The sequence below is a fragment of the Poecilia formosa genome, unplaced genomic scaffold, assembly GCF_000485575.1.
Source record: "Poecilia formosa unplaced genomic scaffold, Poecilia_formosa-5.1.2 Scaffold71, whole genome shotgun sequence".
Lineage (NCBI taxonomy): Eukaryota > Metazoa > Chordata > Actinopteri > Cyprinodontiformes > Poeciliidae > Poecilia > Poecilia formosa.
Window position 1 is genome coordinate 1,335,071 of NW_006800010.1, and position 23,458 is coordinate 1,358,528.

At 41.3% G+C, this 23,458-nt stretch overlaps 1 protein-coding gene across 3 annotated transcripts in view; it reads right to left on the reverse strand.

Annotated features, from left to right (window-relative positions):
• Nucleotides 1–23,458, reverse strand: part of dlgap1b (discs, large (Drosophila) homolog-associated protein 1b) — a 98,502-nt gene that overhangs the window by 21,858 nt on the left and 53,186 nt on the right. For all 3 annotated transcript variants that reach the window (XM_016673174.1, XM_007555614.2, XM_007555615.2), the window contains exons 3-6: nt 22,294–23,421; nt 19,521–19,735; nt 14,456–14,633; nt 13,686–13,941 (exon numbers count right to left, since the gene is read on the reverse strand). In XM_016673174.1, coding sequence (XP_016528660.1) covers nt 13,686–13,941; nt 14,456–14,633; nt 19,521–19,735; nt 22,294–23,352 — 1,708 coding nt within the window. In that variant the 5' untranslated portion in view covers nt 23,353–23,421. The remainder of the gene's footprint in view (nt 1–13,685; nt 13,942–14,455; nt 14,634–19,520; nt 19,736–22,293; nt 23,422–23,458) is intronic.

Consider the following 23,458-nt stretch of genomic DNA (forward strand, 5'->3'; position numbering starts at 1 on the left):
AAGCAAAACCTGTATTTTAAAATTTCAAAAAGACAACAGTTGCATTTTGCAAGTGCGCCGAGTTTACTTTTTGAGGAATGTAGTAAAACATCAGTGTCGGTGCCTGTTTTTTTTTTTTTTTTTGGTTTTTTTCCCCTGTTGCATTCCTTTCTCTCTCTCTCCCCCCGTTTGACGTTCTTTGTCCTGACCACTTGCACATGGAGCGAGGCTGGAGGGGGACAGAGGAGACACTAGCAGCCTAATCCACTGCCAGAGGCACACTTAAGCCATCTGAGCCCAAAACCAAACGTCAGGCCTTCTATGAGAGAGGAGGCGATGCGAGATTGGATGGTTAGGAGAGAGAGGAAGAGGAAAACGAGGGAGACAACAACAACAAAAAAAGGCAGGAGGTAGAAAAGAGGCGGGGGAGTGGAGGGGATTTGGAACAAGAACCAGGCAACGCTGGTGCATAAAGTTTTTCGTGGTTTCCAGTCCTGACCCTGTGACCCTATACATCCTGTTGAAGGAGGAGGAGGACAGATGGGAGGAGGAGAAGGGATCAGATGGCAGCTGTAGGTCCTGGCTGGGCATGTTAGTTTGGAGGAATGTGCGGTGCATAAAAAGCATATTTTACTGGAAAAAAAAATAAAAAAAAATGAATTACTGAGTTGATACATCAGTGCTGGGTCTGTCTGGCTGAGGTGTGACTTTTCACACCAATCTTCCCTCCTCGCTTCCTGCGTATTTACATTCACTACCTGCATAATCTGACTGAGGACTTGGGGAACAATGGCTTCCCCAGCATTCCCACTCTCCTGCCGAGAGCTGTCGTTTGTCTCCTGCATTCCTTTCCCCATTCATTTCTCTCTCCCTCTGCAGAAGAGAGAAAGAGAGAAAAAAAACCCCTCCTGCTTCTCTTTACATGGAGGAGGGGACTGAGAGCACGTCTTAAAAATCTTGAACCAAACTCCCCCCCCCCTCCTGTTTTACTTGGTTAGTGAAGCAGCAAAGCGTTAAGAAAGGGAGGAGAAAGAGGGGAAGCATTCTTTCTCTCTTTTTCTGTCTCTCAGTACGTATCAGGGTTGAGTTTGTGGCTTATTTTTAATAACTGGTTCAAAAAAAAAAAGAAGAAAAAAAAGAGTGGGGAAAGGGAGGGGCTGGGTCTCTTCCCCCGCCGGCCGCCGCTCGCACACAGACTTCTTGCTCAGTCATATTACTGTAGCCGAGTCTGGGACTTTCACAGAGAAGTCTTTAATTTGCACAGGGGCCTGGCCTCCCACACTGCGCAGCCCAAACCACCCACTTACAGCCGCGCACCATTCCACCGAGCCACTCCGACGGATTCTGCTCTGAAAGCAACATGAACTCGGTAACCACACCATTTAGCTGTCAAGAGGAGTTTCAAAACATTCGATATTCTGCAAAAAAAAACAAAAAAAAAAACAAACAAAAAAACGCAGCATCGAACAGAAACATGTTTGTCCTCCCCTGCATGAAGTCTGACTATACAACCCGTTCCCTCATGTTTTTCATTCCCTGGGGCTTTAGGTTTGCAGGCCCTGCCCTGCCCAGCTTCAGCATGCAGGAGCCACAGGGATCATCCACAGTCAACAGTGAGGAAATCCTTTCGGGGCTTTGCTTTTTCCTTTGCTCTTTCTGATGCCAAAACACGGGCAGGAAACGGTAGTGGGACGGAGCAAACCCACCACACACCTGATGCGCCAGTCGGCCCGTTTACTTCTTTCCCAAACCTGGGAAGGGTGGGTGTTATCCTCGCTTTACTTTTAACTGGAAATAACTGCATGTGTGCTGACAGCAGGGGTGTTGCACAGCCGCAGCCATTCTTTTGCCGTTTGCCGTCACCTCCTCCTCTTCCACCTCCTCCTCCTCCTCTTTGCGCCCCTCTCTCCTAAATTTTTATTATTATTTTTTTCGAACTGAAAGCAGCAGGAGAAGCATGAATGACACTCATGTTTTGCTCTTCCTGTGTCAAAAGATATCCAAACGCCACTCTTCCTCCCTGAATGGCTATAATCAAAGCATTCCAAAGGCCCCTAACAAGCCAGGACCAATTAAGTCGTAAGTAAACACAAACACCCCGCAGCAACTGAAAAGAAAAGCTTAAAGTCCTTCTGATTTATCCTTTTACCTTGCATTCTGCTCCCGAGCGTGCTCAGGCAGGTTACGGGGCGATATTTCAGGTCACAAAAAGACTAAGCTTTTTCCTGAAAGGTTACTTGAGATCACATCATGTCACCTTACAGGGGCCGTATTCGCTTAAGCTGAATCAGATTACACAAGCTTTAATAACGACGTGCTCACACACAGGTGTGACAATGGTGACATCTAGTGAAGAATCTGATAAAGATCCTGATTTACTTAAAAAAAACAAAACAAAAAAAAACATTTTAGCACCAAATAATCTTCTAAGGCACAACAACAAAAGACAAGAAAGTTTCAGACATCTAGAAAACAACAATTGATTTGTCTAAATGTCATTATTTGGTACATATCATCTCATTTCATATCTCGTATTGTGCTGCATAAAAGAAGACATTTAATAATGCCTTATAATCTATGGATCATTAAGTTTTTATACATTTACTTAAAAATCTGTATCAAACCTATGATACATTTATTTAAATGGAAAAGTTCTACTAAATCACTTAGTCCTGGTTGCACCTTTTACAGATATGGATGCGAGGGATATTATAAAAATGTATTTTTTTGTCAGAATAGCATTGTTAGTAACTAAAACAAAACAACTCTAAACTAGCGTACAGAGAAATTATGATGGGAGCTAAAAATGAGCGTGCAGAGTATATTTCGATAATTAAATGCCTAACTTTATCAAAAGATAAATCAACATCTTTCTGTCTCTGAAAGCTAAACTCAATGTTCTTATGGCTATCTGGGATTTCTAAGTATGCCTGAAATCTAAGTTTAGATGAGAGAGAGAGAGAGAGAGAGAGAGAGAGAGAGAGAGAGAGAGAAAGAAAGAAATTCAAAAGGTGGAAGGCCTCCTTTTGATAGGTTCCCAAGCCAGAAAACAGTGAAAGTATAATTAAGCTTGTTAGAACTTTAAATATCAGATGGTGAACAATTAAAAAGTTACAATGAATTAAAATATTCATATTTAAAATAAGTTATTTTATGCCAGTTGGGCTCGGTTCTTGGTTCTGTGTGTCCACGTCTTTTAGCCCATTATCCTACGGCTCTTTCCTCCAGACTCTCATTGAGGACACACAAAAAACAACATCACTTAAGAAATAGAGAAATAGATTCTACTTTGTTTTTTTTCCCCCATTTTATATCCCTGACAGGAGACAAACATTTATGTCTCAGACAAGCACCGACTTTGTCAATCACAGTAAAAGAAAAGGAAGGTAGCATTAAGTTAAACACTTAATTATCTGTCACTTCAAAAGCTTATTGACTTCTAATCCTGCATAATAATTTGAATAGAATCATTTGACAGGCACTGACAAATATGAAAGGACAGCTTCCCCCAACTCCTACACAAGACTTCAGATGTAAAAGTAAAAAAAAAAAAAAAAAACACATTCACACATATCATTTGGCTCTATTTATGTAGCAGTTATCATTATATGTTGATAATGAGGTGTTTGAAAGAAACACCGAGTGCTCTTTTTGTTTTATTTTTATTTTTTTGTTTTCCTCCCTTTTGTCAGTGAAAGAGCGACGGTGCAAGTTCCCACTGGCTCGCATTCTCAGACAGCCGTGACAGGACGAAGTAATTACCGAGTGGCTGACACACCAGCATGGTAAGGATTTATCTCCTCCAGGAAAAGAGATAGCCAAATCACAGTTTACCCACATCCAGCTCCCAGTTCGGGCTTGATCCCGCAGCTGCGAACCAAGAAGCCACACACAAACACTTTGACACCGTCCCATGTGCGCACACGCCCTCATGCTCCAAAGCGAGTACAGCTGCCAGCCAGGACTTTATCTTTTTTCCTCTCTCTTTCTGTTTTATTTCACATGCGAGCAGTGCATGAGCGCAGTGCGTCCCCACATGCCTCGACTCGGCCCATGTTTCCTGTCAAACACACCTACTTGCACCTTCAAAGCATCGGGAATGACGGCATTATATGCAGGTGTGGTGACCAGAGGAGAGAGAATCCGAGAAATGGATGACAGACAGAAAGAGAGAGAGAGTGGTGTTTAATTTATATCCCTCTTTGAATGTAAATTCCCTCTTAGAAGATGGAGACTTTGATCCGCTCACACGCACCTGTAGTTTGCATGCAAAGACACATGCAGTTAAGTCTGAGCTTTAACTGGCCCTGTAATTAAAGAGCAGAGGAGGAAACAAAGAAACCTACGAGTGTGTTTTGTGTGTAACCAAGGAGCACAGGAGGCTGACGGAGCTCAAAATGCAACATCCTCACAAAAAGCGGCTTAATCTTCATGACTTGGAGGCACATATACATCAAGTGAAGCGTGAATGTCAGTCGTGACTCAGGGCTTTAATATCCAACAATGCTCACACGGTGCATCTCAGAATCCATCTCTTATGTAAACACACTATAATTATGTCGATACAGAATCTGGGCCTAGAAGATAATATCTGAGAGTGCTTGCAGAAAAAAAAAAAATAAATAAATAAATAAAGTTATGCATTTCTCCATATTTAGATGTCTCTTGCAGGGATGCAACACAAATAGTTAGGAATGCAGCTCCCTCTAGTGGTGACAAACTGATACTTATTAAATTCAAAAGCTCAGTGTCTGCCTTTTTCCTGCTCTGATGGCATATTATAAGCCACTATAGTCGGGTCCATAAATATGTGGACAATGACACGGTTTAGCTTTGAACATCAGACCAAATGGTGATGTACAAATGTTAGAAATTAGGACCATTGCTATATACATTTCCTTCATTTTAGAAGCTCAAATGTATCTGGATAAAAAAAAGAAAGATTGAAAATGAAATACTAAGTTTGAATGCTGACTGCCTGGTCATGGCCAGATGCTGAGTTTTTATGTTTTTGTTTTGCATTGCTTTTACCACAATGGCCTTCAGTTGCAGTTTATTTTGGGGTCTTCCTGTCTGAGGTTTAGTCACTGAAAAGTGACTCAACAGGGCTGAGATCTTAAAAACATTGCCCAGCACCATAAGTTTAAACTTTAAGTGTAAAAATATGTTTAAGTTGAAGCTTTAGGGTGACGATTAGAATTTGTAACTCCTTTTACCTTAAGACAGATGCAAACTATCAGTCTCCCTGAGTAAAATGACAACAGTATGTAGAATAATCGAATAATAGTGTAACGAAAACAAATGTAAAACATATTTGTGCTAGCACTGTTGCCGGCATTTACACATTAATCAATGTTTAATCTTCTATGCATCTACAGGGCAACAACTCTGTCTTCTTAAACTCATAAAGTTTCTATTCACACAACAGAAGTATAATCCCTCACGACCGTGGCCTAGTTGGATGAGCATGCCCATGTGCTGAATACTTGTTTGTGTGTATCCATGACATGTTGTGCTCAGCTGGGTTTTTCAACCTCTTCTTAAAATAGACTTCTGAAAGATGGTAGGTGAGCAAGCGAGCAGCTCAGCCTGGCAAGCGTCTCCCTGACTCATATAAACGCAGATGCTTGAACAGAAACACGGGTCCACAGACCGCTCATCTGTCAGGCGGCAGGGCGTCAGAGGTTTCATATCGACCCTCGCAGGCCTTGGACATTTAGGGTGCAGCATCTTTCTTCTCTGAGCAGCACAGAACTCTGAGATGAACCCCGGTGAAGCCAGATTCCAGAGGGGACTTTAGTGTGACCTAAATATCCAGACCATGCAGAGGCTCATGTTGCGATACAGTATCACCATGCCTTCCTCCATCACCTGTCAACCCAGCCCCCATGTCTGAAATACGTCCCAAAATAAGCCCAGAGCTGGAAACTTCCAACAGCGGTCGCTGGGAGCAACAAGCTAATCTGATGTGGCCGCATGCTCATATGGAGTCCATTTTGGAGGGAAAAGAGAATGGAAAGATCCTGAAAGTTTATAAAGACCTCACTGCTGTAAACCACAGTCCACTTAGTGTCTTTCAAATGTATTTATACCACTTGAACATTTTATCCAACAACAACACAAACCTCAGTGTATTGTTTAATAGATTTTATGTGTTCACAAAATGCAAACTAAGCTAGACCATTGGAAGGAAAATGATCAATGCATCAATTTTTAGTCCTGCTAAACATTCTTCATTGAATTTAAGTCTGGACTTTGAATAACCCACTCAAGCAAATGGATTTGCTGCGACCTCAGCCATTCCATTGAAGCTCTGACTGTGTGTTCACTGTAGTCCTGCTGGAAGGTGAACCTCCACCCCAGACTCAAGTCTTTTGCAGCAGCTTTCAGCAAGTATTTTGTTCAAGATTTTCCTCCAGCTATCTTCAGATCAACTCCGACTAGCTTTCCTGTCAGTGCAATATCTCCACAGAACACGTTTTTTCTGGATACCATGCATTACAACAAATGAGACGTCTTTCTTACAATGATTCCCCCCACCCCCCGTTATTCCTCTATAAAGACCATGTCTACATAGAGCAAGACTCATTTAATTCTATAGATTCTCCCACCTGAGTGGTGGATCTCTGCAGCTCCTCCAGTTACAGATCTTGCTTACATCTCTGATTAATGCTCTCCCTAGCCAGACTTAAGGTCTTGTCCACGTGGGAAGATTTTTAACTATTTTTTCCCACAACCACACAGAAACAGCACTTTAGTGATCCAAAGTGGAAATGTTGGCCTTGTGTATTCATGCACAGTGAAAAAAAGCACATTTTGAAATACTAAATATGCACACCACAATTGAAGAGATATATGTACACTCTACTGTTCAATTAGATGTTAGTTTACACTGGTCTATAACATAAAAAATGAAAAACGATTAGGTTTGGGGTTGTAATGTGAGAAAATGTAGAGATGCTTTGAATATTTATTTGAAAAGACACACTGTGTGTCTATAGGGTAAGATAACTGTCTTTATTAAACTACTAGACTGAAACTTTGTGTTAAAAAATAACTGTAGAAATATAATAAAAAAATTAATTGCAATGTTTTCATATAGCACTTAATTTAGTGACCTCTAAATTAATTTATTTGTAAAGACAAAAAATACATTTTGAAATGATGGATTATTAATCAGAAACCATGAGATGTGCGTTGGCGTCTATACCTCAAAATGTGTGAGAAATCATGAACCTGATTTTCAGAGTATAATCTCAGTACCGTTTGGACAAATGAAAGTTCAACTTATGCCACCAATGTGGCCATTAAATAGTTTTCTTTAACAAGTAGATTTAAAATTGCACAATTTTCAGTGGATTTTGGACATACTTAACTTTTTTTTTTAAATTATTCGATTAAACCATGCTCTTATTCTGAAATGACCGTCCTTGCTTCCTGTGAATGCTTCTGTTTTCAATTCCCGGTCCTGATGCCGTCCTCAGAAACAAACAGGAGTAGAAGCTTTACTTACAGAGTCGTATCCAGAAGTCCCACATGCTGTGGAGCGTGTTGTACAAACACTGAAATATCTCCATGAAAAGCCTCTAGATCTCAGTTTAGCTCACACAAGACAGCGTCCGCAGTCCTACTTTTTCCCTCTGACACAAGTAGATCTTGTGTCAGTGGAAACCCCCACAACCCCTCTCCAACCCAACATATCCGACACGAACGTATCCAGGGTGGGACAGTCTCGTTTACGGTCATCATCCTAGCCTTCCCTCGCAGAGCCTCCTGACCTCTCAAATGTCTACGTATGTAAGTGATATGATTCACCCAGATTTAAGAAAATGACAAAGTACATTTTTGTTTTCATTTTTGTAATAATTTGTGTATTTTGTTTAGAAGTCCAGTATTAGCTTGTGTCACAAATTAGTCGTCGATTCTTTTTGTTCTTGCACCGAGAAACATTTTTTCTCTTACCAAGTAATTACTAAGTCACAACCTGTCATAACAGTCTCCTATGGCAACTTATTCAATAACTCCGTAGCAAAAAGGGTTTTTGAATTTAAATTGTTTGATTATTAGGTTATAGTTTTTGATTAAAGAGCAATTAATTGCAACCAACCTCCACCACTCATTTTTATTAACCCAGTAGCTACAGCACTGATTCTTCACCTGAATTCCCTCACCCAGCCCATCTCTTGTAAGGGAACCTAAAAATAAAAATCCCTTAGAGCGGTCTTTTCTTTTGCTTTCACCACACTTGAGTCACCCTGGCACATGACAAACAACTTCTGGCCCTGCTCCTGGATGTTTTGCGTGGGCCCGTGCTGCTCAAGTCGTCGGCTTGATCTTGATCCGGTCAGACTGTGGCACTCTGTATCCCTGCTGCCTATATTTAGCGCTGTGGGAAATCCGATGATATTTATTCTCCTGTGCTCTATTCTCAGATCAGGACCTACTGAAAGGAGCCGGCGATGGCAAGGATTGTTCTTAATTGGGTCAAGCTGTCTGGTAGTTTCTCCATCCACCCACTCACCCAGCTACTGTAGAAGAAGGGGCAGAGGTGGAGTGCTGTGTTAAACTGAGCCCCTGGGGGCAGTGTTGTACAGGTCTTCACTTACAGCTGGTAGTACTCCACTGTAAAACAGAGCGGCAAATACTCAACAGCACTGTGTTTTTCCAGGATAGTGGAACAAGAAGGGACTTACTAAGGCCATGCAGTCTAAACTCACCACATTTATTTATTTATTTATTTATTTATTATTTAAGTCAGTGGTAAATTATGTGCCTTTTATGCTTATTGGCATAAAATCTAATCTTTATTAATTTGAATACATTAATTCAGTGGAGAAAATGTACGCAATTTCACATCTTTTTTCTGAAGAAGAATATATTTTAAAGACTTTATATGCACTTTCAAAAGGAACTAAATGCAGCCGGCCCTGAATACAGGAATTGCAAATATTAAAAATAAATGTGGAATAATTGAAAATAAATCAATTTGAGTGCCTGTTTGTTCCGTAAAATAATAAGTCCGCTGTTTGTGAGCATTTAAAATGAGGAATAAATATATTTTAAAAAATACATAAATAAGATGAATCTTTTTATAACTGAAATGATTTCTTGTGTTTATATCTTCAAATGTCCAATTCTAATGCTCAAAAATGTAATGCATTTTTTTCCCTCTGCAAACAGCTTTATCTACCTTTGTTTAGCTGCTCCAAATCCAGCATAGCAATGTAGGCAGATAAAAGCACATCTACACCTGAGAGTTAAAAACTAAATGAAGAGGTGATATTCCACTGAGTGTCTGAAAAGGCACTCAGCAATTTAAACTGCTAGTATTCCTCAAATGCCGAACCCCTTAGGGAGTGCTTTATTCAGTACAACGCCTCTCTTTGGAGCTGAAGAAAATTCACAGCCATTAAACACCGACCTGGATCGTTTTATAGAGTCTAGGTGGGGGGGCGGGGGGAAGCCTGGCATTTTAGTCAATCTGTTACCACTTCTATAGAAAAAAAAATGCATAAAAAATTAGATTAGACTATCAAAGGCAGGCCAGAGAAAGAAACAGTAAATTATGACAAGTTTCCATTGAAATCAGTGTGACACGTTTATAATTGAAAGCTTTATTGCTTAAACCTTTTACTGTAGAGAAAAGGAAGGGAATGTGGCAGTTGTAACAGAGGCGAGGGAGGTGCGAGACGTAGCAGGGTGAAAAGGTGATTGATATGTTAACTGAAGACGAAGCGAGGTGGAGGAGCCACAGCTTAGTGGCGGCGAAATCCTCACGTTAACTGATTACTATGGATTTTCCCGAGCTTTACAAAGAGGATCTGCCGCAGATTCTGTTAAACCGATCCGATGGAGCTGATGTCTCAGCCAAACGTGTCTGTCGGGGGCTGCAGTTAGCAAACACGTGAGTGATTGCGAGCGTACCTCGAGTGTGACGCGGTGTGTGCCAGTTTGAGTGGGCAGACAGGCAAAGACAGAGAGAGAGAGAGAGAGAGAGAGAGAGGAAGCCACTTGACGTTCAAAGAGAGGAGATCAAAGGTTCGGTTCTCCTCCTTTGGTTTAAAAGATCATCAATAATAATGGGCAGGAGAAGCGCAGCGGTGAAACGGAAAGGAAGCTGATGGGATTCTCACAGCTTCCAGAGTGCGAGTGTGTGCTCGGTGTGATATTTTGGCGGTTTGCCACTGGGACAAACAGGAGCAGGAGCCATAAGTGTGGGTTGTTTTTCTGGAACCAGTGCTTGAGAACAGCCCTCTGAAACATCGTGCAATATTTACTACGACAACATCTTCACTTCGCACTTTGGGGCCCCCAGCCGATTTCCTGTGAAATCCACCGTAATCTCCGCATGTGTGCATGTGCACGAATGCCTGCTTTTTGCGCTTCTTCTGTATTGTGGAACAATGGCAATAAATAACTGTGAAAAAGCTGTTAAAGGATTTCGCCTTGTGAGAAATCCTTTATTTGCATTAGTGCAATGCAAATGTTCTCCACTTAACAATATGCAAGAGCATAAATGAATGCAGGATGTGGTTTCCAAACGTAAAATTGTTTTTGTCCTGTTGGTATCGTTAATTTCTGGATGTATTTACTCCCCATAAATACTGACATTCCTGATAAACATGTATAAAAAAAAATCTGGTGGCTTTAGGAGGTTGAATGAAGAAGTTGGGCCTAACCTGTCATCCTGCTGAGAGTCCCAGTCATGACCTGTTATGACATCACCAGTTTTTCCATTTAAAATGTCCTGGTATTTTGAAGAGTTGGATTTCTTTACATTTGTCAGTGTCATTTTAATTATTTATTCATTATTTAACAGTGATTGGGAGAAAAGCAATAAGTTTGAGTATGTGTATGGGATTAAAAATATATTCTAATTATGTAATGCTCGCACAAGGCAGTCCAGGCAGCCTATTAGTATTTTATTCAATGAAAGTGATCTAAAAAAAAAAATCTGAGAACAAAAATATCTAAATGGAAAAACCGAACATTAAGGGACACGAGTGGGCATTTAATCATATTTCTTGTGAGCCACGCTTTCAGTATTGCATTATGCTAATAGGGGTCACACAACAGATATGAAAATAAAATAATAGCCCTCAATTTTGAAGGATGTAAAAGGAGAGCTAATTAAGGCATGGAGTTTCTTCAAGAACGAGACTCGCCATGACACCTGCATTTAACACTGCACGAGCGGAAAATTGCTGTTGTGCCACCCTCTCGATAATGTTAACCTCTGCACACGAGCCTATGTTCCGACACGGAGCGAGAAAGAGAAAATGTGCTCATGCTGAGCTGTTCTCCCTCTCCAGTCACCGCTTTCCCACTGGACCAGGCTAAAAAAGCAGCAGCTAATTAATTACACTGACTGATGACTAGGTGGTGAAAATCTCAGGAAGTGATGAACAGTGGAGTAGTGCAACTATGACAGTAATGTGAAGTAGTCCTTTATCCACGGCGAGCTGCTCCCTGCATCACCAACCTAACCTCCCCGTCTCGTCTGCTTGTTTGCAGCTGATTATGAGGCACATTTTCATTCAAAGGTCAGAAGAAGTCGAGACCAAATTACATACAACTCTGACAGCCAATCAGGCGCAATGCTGTATCGGTCCTGACCACACCACCAACTAATCTCTTGTCTTGTGGCAAACCAAGTCTAAAAAAAACAAAAACACACAAAAAAAGGGATGTCCACTTAACTGCCCGCTTCTCTGTAGCCATTATGACTGATACGAATGCTTTTTTCAGCTGACATTTAAAGTTGTTGTCTTTGTGTTACAATTGAGAAAATATTTCTGTGAAGGCTACGAGAGACAGTAAATAGCAAAAGGGAGGAAAAGAAGAGGGATTCTCTGTGGTATATCTGCGGTGCGGCAGCTGTGCAGGTTGAAAAACCGAGTTTTGTTTTTCACTGCATCTCCCCTGATAGATGGCTTTCATTAACTCCTGCTTCCTCCTGGGGAGGAACTGCAAACGTCTGTGTCTTCATCTCAGTCTTCGACAGATCGATACCTACAGTCACACGACCGGACAATCAGCTGAGTTAATCATTGTCTTTAATTGCAATGTTAACCTGCACTGTTTGCGATACACATTGCTTTTCTCAAGGTATTCACTCCCCTGACATTTTTCCACGTCACGTTGCTGCCTCACATATCAATATGTTTTCTTAGGATTCTGTGTTGCAAACAAACACGAAATAGATCGTAATTGTGAAACTGAAGGAAAGTGATACATGGATTAGGAAAATTTTAACATAGAATTCCTAAAAGTCTTGAGCCCCCTTTACTCCAATTCTCCTAATTAAATTCACAACAATAAATTACCTTCAGAAGTAATTTAATTTGAAAGCAGAGCTCTCACTTTAAATCCAGCTGTTCCGCGAAGGCCTCAGAGGTTTGTTAAAGTTTATTAGAGAGCAAGGAGGGTCATGAAGTTTAACTTGTTTAAATTGATGAGGAAATGGAGGCACCTACAAGAAATCCTGGAGCAAAAGTTCACCCGTTAACAGGACAACGACAATATACATGCAGCCAAGGCTAAAATGATTTAGGAGAAGCATAATCATGTGTTACAACAGCCCAGTCAAAGCCTAAGCCTAAATTTAATGGTGACACTATGGCAAGTCTTGTAAAATAAAGTTTACAGTTGTAAACATTATGCAAGCTATTTTGGGGAAAAAAGGGCAAAGTTTTCTGGCTTCAGAAGAACAATGCCTAAGTGTCTGCACATGCATGCAAACCTTTTCAGATTTTCTTCCGTAAAATATTTTAACATCATGCATCATTCGCCTTCCTTTTCATAACTAAATGTTAATTTCTCCTAATAAAAATACACTGAGCTATGTGACTATAATATAATAAAATGCACAAAGGTTCGAGGGTCGTGCAAGACTCTGATGGTGCAGAGATCGTCTCTGAAACCCTGAAAGGAGTTAACTGAAGAGGACTTAAACTGTGATGAACAAACCTTTTGTCACACTCAAAAATTTACTTGTTGTCACCATTGTTCCAGTTTGCAACAAATGTGTTTAATTAGTCAACTGCTGTACTTGCCGGCTTGGTTTGGGGAAATGCGCTAGTCTAATTGGTATAATTAAATAAGAGCTGAAGAGAAAGCCAGGCCGCATCAGGCGACAGAGACTCAACACGCGCGATGTACCCGAATGACGCTTGGATTTTTTGCAGCCTGAAACATAGAGGCACTCGGTGCTGGATGCCAGCATCGCTAAGCATCAATCCGGCATATAGAGATACTGAAAAGTCAAGCTCCGTAGACCATGAGGCACAAAAGGGGGCTAAAATAAGATCCAGCAGTCCACAAGCTTCGGAGCTTAGTTAAGCTCTCTCCGTGGGAAAAAAAAAAAACAGTTCTGGATTCAACTAATTGTATCAAAGAAGGAAACTGGGTCAGGTGAACGGCAACGTGGAGGACGGTTGCAGAGTGTGACTATGGCCTGCAGATTGATCACGGCCTTTTGTAAGGGCTGCCAACTGCAATCAAACGTCAATCAAATGCCTTCGTTTGCTGTAATTGGAACACTCTTTTCTTCCTCACAGTTAATTCTATTCTCGAGCTGCATTATTTAGAAACCACGGCGCCCTCTCTGCACCCAGATTAATATATGATGGGCTATCGAATATGCATGTTAGGTGGAGTCACAAGCGGATGAGTCGGCGTGTGAAAAACGAGCGTTTCCCCCCCACCTGTGCTGCTCTGAATGGTTCGGACGGTGGTGGCGGTGCGCGGGGGGGAGTCCGTCCCCCTCTCGCGTAGCGCGACGACACCCTCTTCCTCCTCCTGTGAGCAGCCCTTCTCTATGGCACGCACGTAGCTGTGGCTCCGCATCCGGAAGCAGCCGGGCATGGGCAGGTCCAGGGCATCCACCGCCTGCGACTCCATCTCGCTAAACACCGACTCGCACACCGCCTCTATCTGCCCGTTCACCTCCACCTCGCTCACCTGCGACAGGAAAACAGCGCGAATTACAGCAGGCCACAAAGCACTGGATAAAAGACATATTTTGGCATGTGATGATATTTGATTCTGATAAAAGCCAGTACAAACTTTATGCATATATAACATGTTTGTTAGTGTGTTTGAATATATCTAAAACATGCAGACAAATATTGGACCCCTTATTTGAGATTCTGCAAATTCACCCACATTTGCTACTTTTGTTTCGTAGAATGTGTTCAAACAGTAGAAAAAGCGAATCAAGGAAGAAGTATGAGACCAGGGGGTGTTTGTTTTTTTTTTTGTTTTCTTTGAAATAGCCAATTTGAATATTAATGGATCACCTGAGCCTCAGCAAACAGACTAATTAGGAGTCCTGGGGTTTTTCTTACTTTCTGTCTTTGCAGGATTGTTTGTTGCGGCGTTAAATTGACCACACAGAGGACTTCCTCCCACCACAAAAAGCTTACAAGACCCAGTGGATGAGCTACAAGATACGGGCCTCCAGATATCCACTGACCTGACTGATGGTGCTCATGGCTCTCATGTAGCTCTCGTTGCGGGAGCGGAATTTAGGCGAGGCCAGCAGCCCCGCTGGGTCCAAGCTGTCCAGGCTCCTGTTGATGGAAACCTCGCTGACCGCCCGCAGGTAGCTGTGACTTCGGATCTGCAGCTTGGGCGAGTGCTCCGTGGAAATCCTGCCACAGGAGAAGGGAAACGGATTACTGGAGAAAGAGGGGGAAAAAAAAGAGCATGAAGTAATCAAAACAAATCGAGGTAGAAGCAGGACAAATGGTTGGGAGTACATAACCTTAAAGTGATTTTAGAGCAACAAAAACAAAACAAAAAAAACCTGTCAATAACTAAATTAGAATCCATCTTTACATTGTTTTTCACAGCAGAAATATCATTTGATAATATGCTTTTCTGATGTAAAAGAGAGGTTAATGTGTCATATAGGCTGACCATTGTTTTGGATGATGAATGACTAACAATTTAAAATAGTAAATTTACAGTTCCGCTACTCCAGAAAACTTTTTACCTCAGTATATTAAAAATAATTACAGTTTTTTTTTGCTTCAAAAGAAATAAAAATCAAAGGACGGGGGACTGGGACAGACCAGTGTTGCAGATAAATGTAGGTGAATCAGCAGACAGACCAGTAAAGTGACCGTGGGTGTTGTTAGTGAACAAAAAGCTTAGTTATGATTCAATGACCAAGCCTGTGTCATGTGTAATTACCCCCATTCATTCACTATTATCTCAGTATTTTCTGCCCTGTGGTCAGTTTTTTCCCTTTCAGACTATTCTTTGGATTTGGAAATAAATTTAACTGTAAGTATAATGTGTAGGTGGAATATTTTCATTAAAACAGTGGCAAAACTGCTAAAAAAAATATGCTATTTTATGTTACCGAGCTTAGAGTATGTGAACATGAATATATAGGCCGTAATGATCCAACACTGCTGCTTCAGGACAAACTCTTATCTAATGAAGAAGCAAAACACTACAATATTGCAGTAGCAACTTTAGTGTGTCCTTGAGATACTTGGCAACATTTTTTTCTGAAACACTTAACCATCGAGACTCTTTCAGATATGCCAGGAAACAGATGCGACTGTACCTGTGCCTATAGGTTTGAGTTAATTCACAGACTTTTGAATTGAAGGAAATGAACGCAACAACTTTCAGCCTGGTAAAAACCCGTCAGGCCTGTCTCTAAGGGCGACGAACAGAGTGTCTCGTTATCTTCCACCTGCTTCCAATCTGATTGCTCAGCATGATTTGTGGTGCCTGTTTGCATAGGTGTGTGTTTGGGTCGTTGAATACACGTCAAACAAGTGATCAATCAGGAGACGTCGAAATAGGAATCAGACTTGCTCTCCTCGCCGTGGCCAGCTCACAAAAACAAAAATTTACAAGATCGTCAATTAGATTCTTAAACCTACTAATAAAATAAAGGCAAACATACTCAGTGTTTCCCTCTCCTTTTGGCTCTCATTTTATTATCCAAGTATTTAAGAACGTCACATGAAAACATGGTGTACAGCTCCTGCTCTCTGCCTCCAGGTCAGATCTCTTCAATTATGCATTTCTTCCTTAAAATAGAGCCTGGTTGCCACAGCAAAGCAAACCAGATTAGTCATCCTTGGATGGAACACTGGAGGATAAAGGTGAACTGAAGGGACAAATTATTGGGACAGGAATAAGGATGTCAAATGCCCATTTAGCAATCACAAAATTTTCATCTGTGTTGTTTGACCTTCTTTCAAGAGGTATCAAACAATATGGATCTCAAGCACTTCCAGGATAGTTTATTTGATTGTCGTTCTTTTTCATATTTATTCCCGCCCCCCCCACCCAATATATTCTAAAAGAACAGCTCCATGTCTTTTTTTTAATTTATCTTAAAAGTACAATTTTCAGGTCACAACCCAGGAATATCAAATATGAAAAAGTAACTCCTCAATCTATAATGAACATTAAAAGCAATTTCATGCACGGCCAGTGTTCTTGAGGGGCTAGATTTAACATTTTTGAATTAAAACCAACTCCAGACTGTCTTGCTCAATTTAATCTGCTAGGATTATTTGTGGCATGAGCAACCCTGTTCAAAGTCAGTAATTACTGAAATTTCACTTAGATGTCTCTTAAAAATGGCTACATTTACGGAACTGACTTCATTGAGAAGCTGCACATAAGAAATTATACTTGGCAACTTAATAAAGTCTGTACATAATACGTTTGCTTTGTTAGTTGTTTTGACAATTTTGTAAAAAACACAAAAAACAAAGAACAAAAAAAAAAACAAAAAAAACAGCAACAAATAAAAGCCTGAGTGTTTTTCTAACATGTTGGGAAATATGAATGTTTCATAAAAAAAACAAACAAACAAACAAACAAATAAAAAACTACAACTAAGTAGCATCCAAATAATTAAAGCAGAAGTTGTGCTACCCTCGTCCCCACTATATTCTTCTGCACTCAGGAGACATTAGATACTTTTCAACTGAGCCAAATTTGTCACACCGAGTATTTCAAATGTCAGAGATACTTGTGAATCATTCATAACAGAAACTTGAATTCCACATGTGGGCGTAGGTGATGCACAGAGGAATGGAGTCAAAAGCAAAAAACTCTACTGATGCCTTTGTTCTGCACATCTTTTTCCATATCTCAGTGAAGACTGTTTACGAAATCAATGACCTCTGTTTTGACATTTTAAAACCAAGATCCAACTTGTAACACACGAGACTGACTGGTCAGTGTTTTCTAAAGGCTCTCTCTACGGAGCAATTGACATTTAGGCGTTTCTCATAGCCGACAATAAATAATAGAGTAACTCTAGCTGTCTGATGAAATCATTTTCTACTCCTGTTCGCAACTTTGCAAATTTTTATTTTTTTATTTTTTTGTTTTTACAGAAGAACTACAAATACAGAAAAAAAAGAAAAACAAACAATAAAAAAAAAACATTCAAGTAGCAGAGTAGAATAAACACGTTGCCTAACTTTTTGGGAGCTATTCCAGGCACACCAAGGACAAAATGGTCACAGATTGCCTTTTGAAACATATGGACGAACAAAGCTGATTATTCAATCATTGCAGGGCGGAACAGACTTGAGCCAGCTCACAAAGACTCGGTATGAAAACAAGTTGTCAGCGGCTCCCGACTCACTCCCTATCTCCAAAATGCAGCACTGCAGTTTGGGGTGGTTTCGCTGGATTGTATCAAATGATGATGGCATTCCCCGCGCCTCACTCAAGTCATTAGCGGGGCCCCAAGCTGTGCCACATGTTCTTATATAAGAATGTGTGTCTTTGCATGCTAGTGTTTGTGCAACCACGAACAAAGACTGAGCATACACTTGTGTTTTTCTCATCTCCAAGTATTACACAGCTAATCAGTCACAGCCCCGTGCTTCAAAACAAGAAGTGTGTCCTCCTTTCTTTCTCCGTTTATGTGAAGTAGAAAGTAAAATACTTCCATTTGGTGAAAGATAAAGATTGAGTGGCTAGGACTTAATGAATGCTTTAAAATATTTATAAGGACTAGATTTGTTTATTGGTATAGAATAGCCTTAAAACTTGCATGACTGCATTTTTCTACCTTTGAATAAGCCATTTATATACAGGTGGTGTTAGTCGCCAGGCAACCGAACGCAAGTATGTTTGCAGCAACATGAAAAACAGACATATAGCGATTCACACTATATGTCTGTTTATGATAGTAAAAGGACATATGATTGAGTTATGATTGTAACTCAAATCATTTGCGTAAAACTCACTTATCTGTGGATTGTTTTGTACACCATGAAAATTCAACAGAAAATACAGCTTTGGAAACTCGAATACCTGGGCACAATGCTACTTGACATGCTACTGGCTGCTGTTTGCAAAGCAACCAATCCGAGAGTAAATATGCTTCATGAAGCCACCGAATATTGGTCGCTTCTGCAATTTTCTTGATATCACATTAAAATCGCTTTAAGTCACAAACAGTGAAAAATATTTTTGCTCTTCTTAAAACCAAACTTGGCATACAAGGTGTACTTTAATACCTTTAATACCTTGTTGTTGTCTTCACAGTGCTTTTAGATGTTTGCACTTCAAGACTTTTATAGATGTCCTTGATGGACTAACAGCTGGAAACATTTCTGAATTCGTGCTGTGAGGAATAAAAGCAACACTGAGAAGCAAACGCCTTAGCTAACAATATGATTAAATGATTCTCCATTAATAACACTCAGCTTTTAATCTCACATCTCAGTCACAGAACTGCTTTGAGAAAGAAGACAAAAAGAATCTGACAACATTCTTGACCTGCAGCAGATTTTTTAGCAATGTTGTAATTGGTTTCAGAAAGAATTCAGCACACAATCAGGACTCGGTCTGTTCAAGGTGTTTTTGAAATAAAATTTAAAAGGTTATTTGAAATTAAAAGATGCTGAAAGACTGAATTGTGTCAGAGAAGGTGCTACAGAAATCACACACATTTAGTTCTGTCTGGTGACAGAACTAAATGGTTTTGACATGAAGAAATCCCTGTTCTTTAGGTAAGACACAACCAGTCAAATATTGTGCCAGAGAGCACTACTCGGTTCCAGTCGTTTCAATAATATATCAGGGTTAACAGTGTTGAATGTTGCACTGAGGTTCAACAGAACCAGCACTGTGGTTCTTCCACAGTCTGTATCCATGTGAATGTCACTGGACACTTTGCCAAGGGCAGTCTTAGTACTGTAGTGGGCACAGAAACCGGACTGAAAGACGTCAAAGTGGTTGGTCACGGTTTGGAATCCAGACATTTTGGCAATCCAGACAAAAACATGAAAGAGCAAATGCCTTCTACTTCATTGGCTGCTGGGATGTTTGAAAATGGGCTGATACTCAGTCCGCGCTCCCTGACAATCCAAATTCAGTTGAAAAATTAACTAGATGATGTTTGACTGGCTCTGAAAAAAATATTGTGAATTTCTCATGCTGACTGTCACCACCCTTTAATATTGCATGTCAAAACAAAACAAAACAAAACAAAAAAAGCCGTCCCAAAAATGACCAAATCATTTACAGCGTAAACTCACTTGAGCGTGGTCATTTCAGTAAGAGAAGGCTGTGTGGCCTTCAGGTAGCTGGCTCGCCGTGCCTGGACCTTGGGCGAGGGCTTAGGGCTGCAATCTGAGTCGCCACTATCCTCCTCTGCCATGGCCTTGATGTAGCTGCCACTGCGCATTCGCCGGCAAGGGATCTCATCATCCTTCCCCACTGGAGAGAAGCCGCTCCAGTCATCCTGAGGCACCTGCAGACAAGAGGTGAGATTAGTAAAACAAAGAGGGGAAAAAAAAAACCCATCCTTCTCACAAACAGATCCAAAAATGGATCTAACAAGACTAGAATATATTCTAAACCGGCCTGTCTTGATCCTACCATTAACCTCACAATGCCGATGGCCTTCTTTTGTCCGTCCCATGATGTGTGCTGCATATCAAGCGTGGGAAAATTAATCGTTTTGACAGAATACCGCTGTAAACACTGGCCTCTGCCTGCTCTCCTGGCTTTTCACACTCACTAATGAAGGTAGAAAAATAAATAAATAAAAGGAAAACCCATCTCCGAGCTGGTATAATCTAAAAGAGAGCGAGTCAAAGACAGCAGAGATGGAAAGAGGAGGGGAAAAAACAAAGGGGGTTTTGTTCGACACAACCACTGCACTCCCAATGTGAGTGGCTTTTAGGGCACCGGCTCTGAAGTGAAAGAAATGAGATACAGAGTGAGGGGAAAAAAGTGCAGGGGAATCATTCAATGGACAACTGCGTAGCTAGGGAACCGAGCTGACCTTAATGTCGGGGGCAACTACAGAGCGGTAAAAAAAACACAGGTTTTCCTTACTGTGAAAAGAGGTGGATGAAATAAGGGCACGCTTATTTTTTTTTTTACTTATTGTTTTGCACTTCATAAAATAAAGCACTTGCAATATGCTGGATGGAGATTTTCTTGCAAACATTAGCTTGCAATATGCTTTTTTTTCCTATAAAAACACCGGTAAACATTTGATGCTCCCACTAAGTGCTTAGATGCACTTTGAAGACAAAGGGAAAAAAAATTAAGCTTTTTGTGTCTGAAAGAATTGTTGCCTCGTTGCAATGACAACATCCTTCCTTAATCGGCTCAGTCGGCTTTCCAGGATGTTAAAATGCATGGCCAGACAGAACACTCACTGCCTTTGCTTTCCCCTACTCTGTCCTTTTCACTCATGCTTTTCTCTGCAGCCCTTATTTACTTAGTTTTTTTTCTTCTTCTTGTAGGGTATGCACACACAGGCATAAAGTATATGTACATTGACACTCTATTTCTACAATCTGTCTACATTTTTAAAAGGTACAATTTTAACCAACTACACAAGATGGAATAAAATATCGTACACTTTGCAATTTGGAGTATTCAGTCCTCCTGCATCCAGGAGGACAAACTTAAGGAGAAACGTAAGGAAAAACTTAAATGATGGACCAAAACAAAGTACAGCAAAACTGTGAGCAGGAAAGACGTTTTAAAGCAAGTTTAGGATATAAAAAAAACAACATCTTAAGTTTCTAAAATGAAAAAGGGTGTGAAAACCGTAAACCTGCACGAGCCCAGGTATCCACCTATACCGACAGTCTGGACAAGAAAATTATCAATAAGAGAAGTAAATTTTCCATCAGCGGGAGAGGAAAGCTGGTAAGAGTTGACTGTAAGATGGATGGAGAGTCCTGGAGGAAAAACACTGTAACTACTGCAAAACGATTCAGGCTGGAGCGTACAGCCCAAGCTAAATTAGAATGATTAAGTTTAGAGCATATTTAGCTCCTATTTGACTGAGCTTGAACAACTCTGCTAGAAAAATAGCAGAAATAAATCAGTCTGCAGATGTGGTAAAATGGTCAGGACATAACCCGGCAGAGTAGCAGCTGTTGTAGTTAGCCGTGTCCACAAAGTATTGACTCATAAGACCCGGATACGAATGTACACTACATTTTTGTCACTCATTTTATTCTAAACAGTTTATTTTCTATTTGCTAATTTTCCAATGCATTTAAGTAGTATTTTATGGCTATTACACAAAATCATTTTAAAATACATTCAAGAGGCATGAATACTTTTGTAAGAAACTGAAAATCTTGACAATTCTTCCAAAAGCAGAAAAAAAAACAAAAAAAAAACATATGCGTGACCCAGCAACGTTGCAGTGTCAGTATGCATGTCTCTCTGTGTTGCTGTGTGACCACTGAGCTTTGGGACTGGGGCAGTTTACTTTCAGCTTCTGTCTGCTGAACTCCTGCTCTCTCTCTCTGATCTCGCAGCGGCACCACACTGACTAAAACACGCAATCTCATGCCTGCTGCTACGACCAGACCGAGCACGATCTTGACAGCAGAATAAATGTAGTTTGACGCGAAAGTGTGCCACTCAAAACAGATTACATTTGCGCTCTAAATCTTCACTGTACTGTATACCGTCATTGTTCTACAGAAGAAACAGTAAGTACATAATCTTGTCCCTACTCCATAAACATGTCACAGCATTAGCATATACAAACTTACAAAAAACAAAATTCAGTGCACATCAACACAAAAGAGGAGATGCCATGGTATGGTTTTTCAAGAATGTTTTATGAATATACAAAAGACAACAACACAAGACAATGATCAAGGTTTGACAGGATGAATCAATCATGCAACTCCTACAGACAGACAGGCATAAACAAATGCATATTCATGCGGGAATAAAAAAAAAACTGATGCATGGAGTAGTAGCGGGCCACAGATGATATTTGAAGCATGACATGCCAGAGAGATGGGGATGATGCTACAATCCTACCTGTAAAAAATGGCAAGTGCGTCCTGGCTCGGCTTTGACGAGAGCTTTATCTAGATTGACGGAGGCCTTTTGGTACACCTCCCTCGCTCTGCTCACCGTCAGCGTAGAGGACCATGAGCTCTTCTTCAGCTGGACTTGTCCATCGAGGGCACTCATTAGCGGCAGACCTCCGCTGCTGCCACCCGAGCACGCAGAGCACTTGACGTCGTTGTTGCTGCGTGACGTCTTGAGTGACTGGGCGCTGATGGTGTTGTAGGACTCCATAAAGTATTGTGACTGGGATTTATCTGGGTGGCGTCCAATAGTCATGACCCCTGAAGGCATGGAACCAATGCCACCCCCTTGGTGGTGATGATACAGACAAACCTCTCCGTCAAGCGTGTCATCTGAGCTCCAGTACCCTGATGTAGTTGTACGCATCTTGGGTTCTGACTTGGAGCGGTCTTTGCTCTTATTACGCTTGCTGTGCTTGAGGGTCCCAGAGCATGAGGGAGGATCATCTGGGCTGGATTTGCTGCCATTTATCTTTCCGCTCCCACCTCCTCCAGAGCCCGAGGGCCCCTCTAGAGAGTGGGACTTGGTGAAAAGCTTCTGCACAGAATGCACAAGGTGGCGAATTCGACCAGGGCTGTCGCTGCGTTGGTGCTCCAATGCCGTATGCTTGTATTGCAGCGTGTGGTAGCCTTCGCGTCTCAACGGAGCTTGGGTCTCGAACTGCTCGAGCAAGTTTGACGGTATGCGGTTGTTGTTCCCTCCGCTTCCCTTACAGCTCCCCGTAGGCCCGGTGTAAGGCACCAAGGCGCTGCACTCTTCCTTCAGCTCATGGTGGGAGCTGTAATGTCTGCGAGGGAAAGTACAGCTGGTCAGGTCAGGATAGGCACTGCACTCAGTCTGGAAGGCGCTCCGCTGTGTGTAGCAGGGGTTATCAGTGGGATGAGCTTCCCCTTGGTTGAGGAAGTAGGACCGGCGGTCGGCGTGCCCCAGAGTCATGGAGTCATAAGAGGGGTCGCAGGTCACTGTGTGGTGACTGCGGCTGTTGGACAGGCCTTTCATGGTCATATTGGCCCAGTTGGCTTGTGCACCCGACTGCTTCTGCAGAAAGTCTGCACAGGCCCCCAAAATCTAGCTCTACAAAGAAGAACACATCCATGAAATAAAACAGACA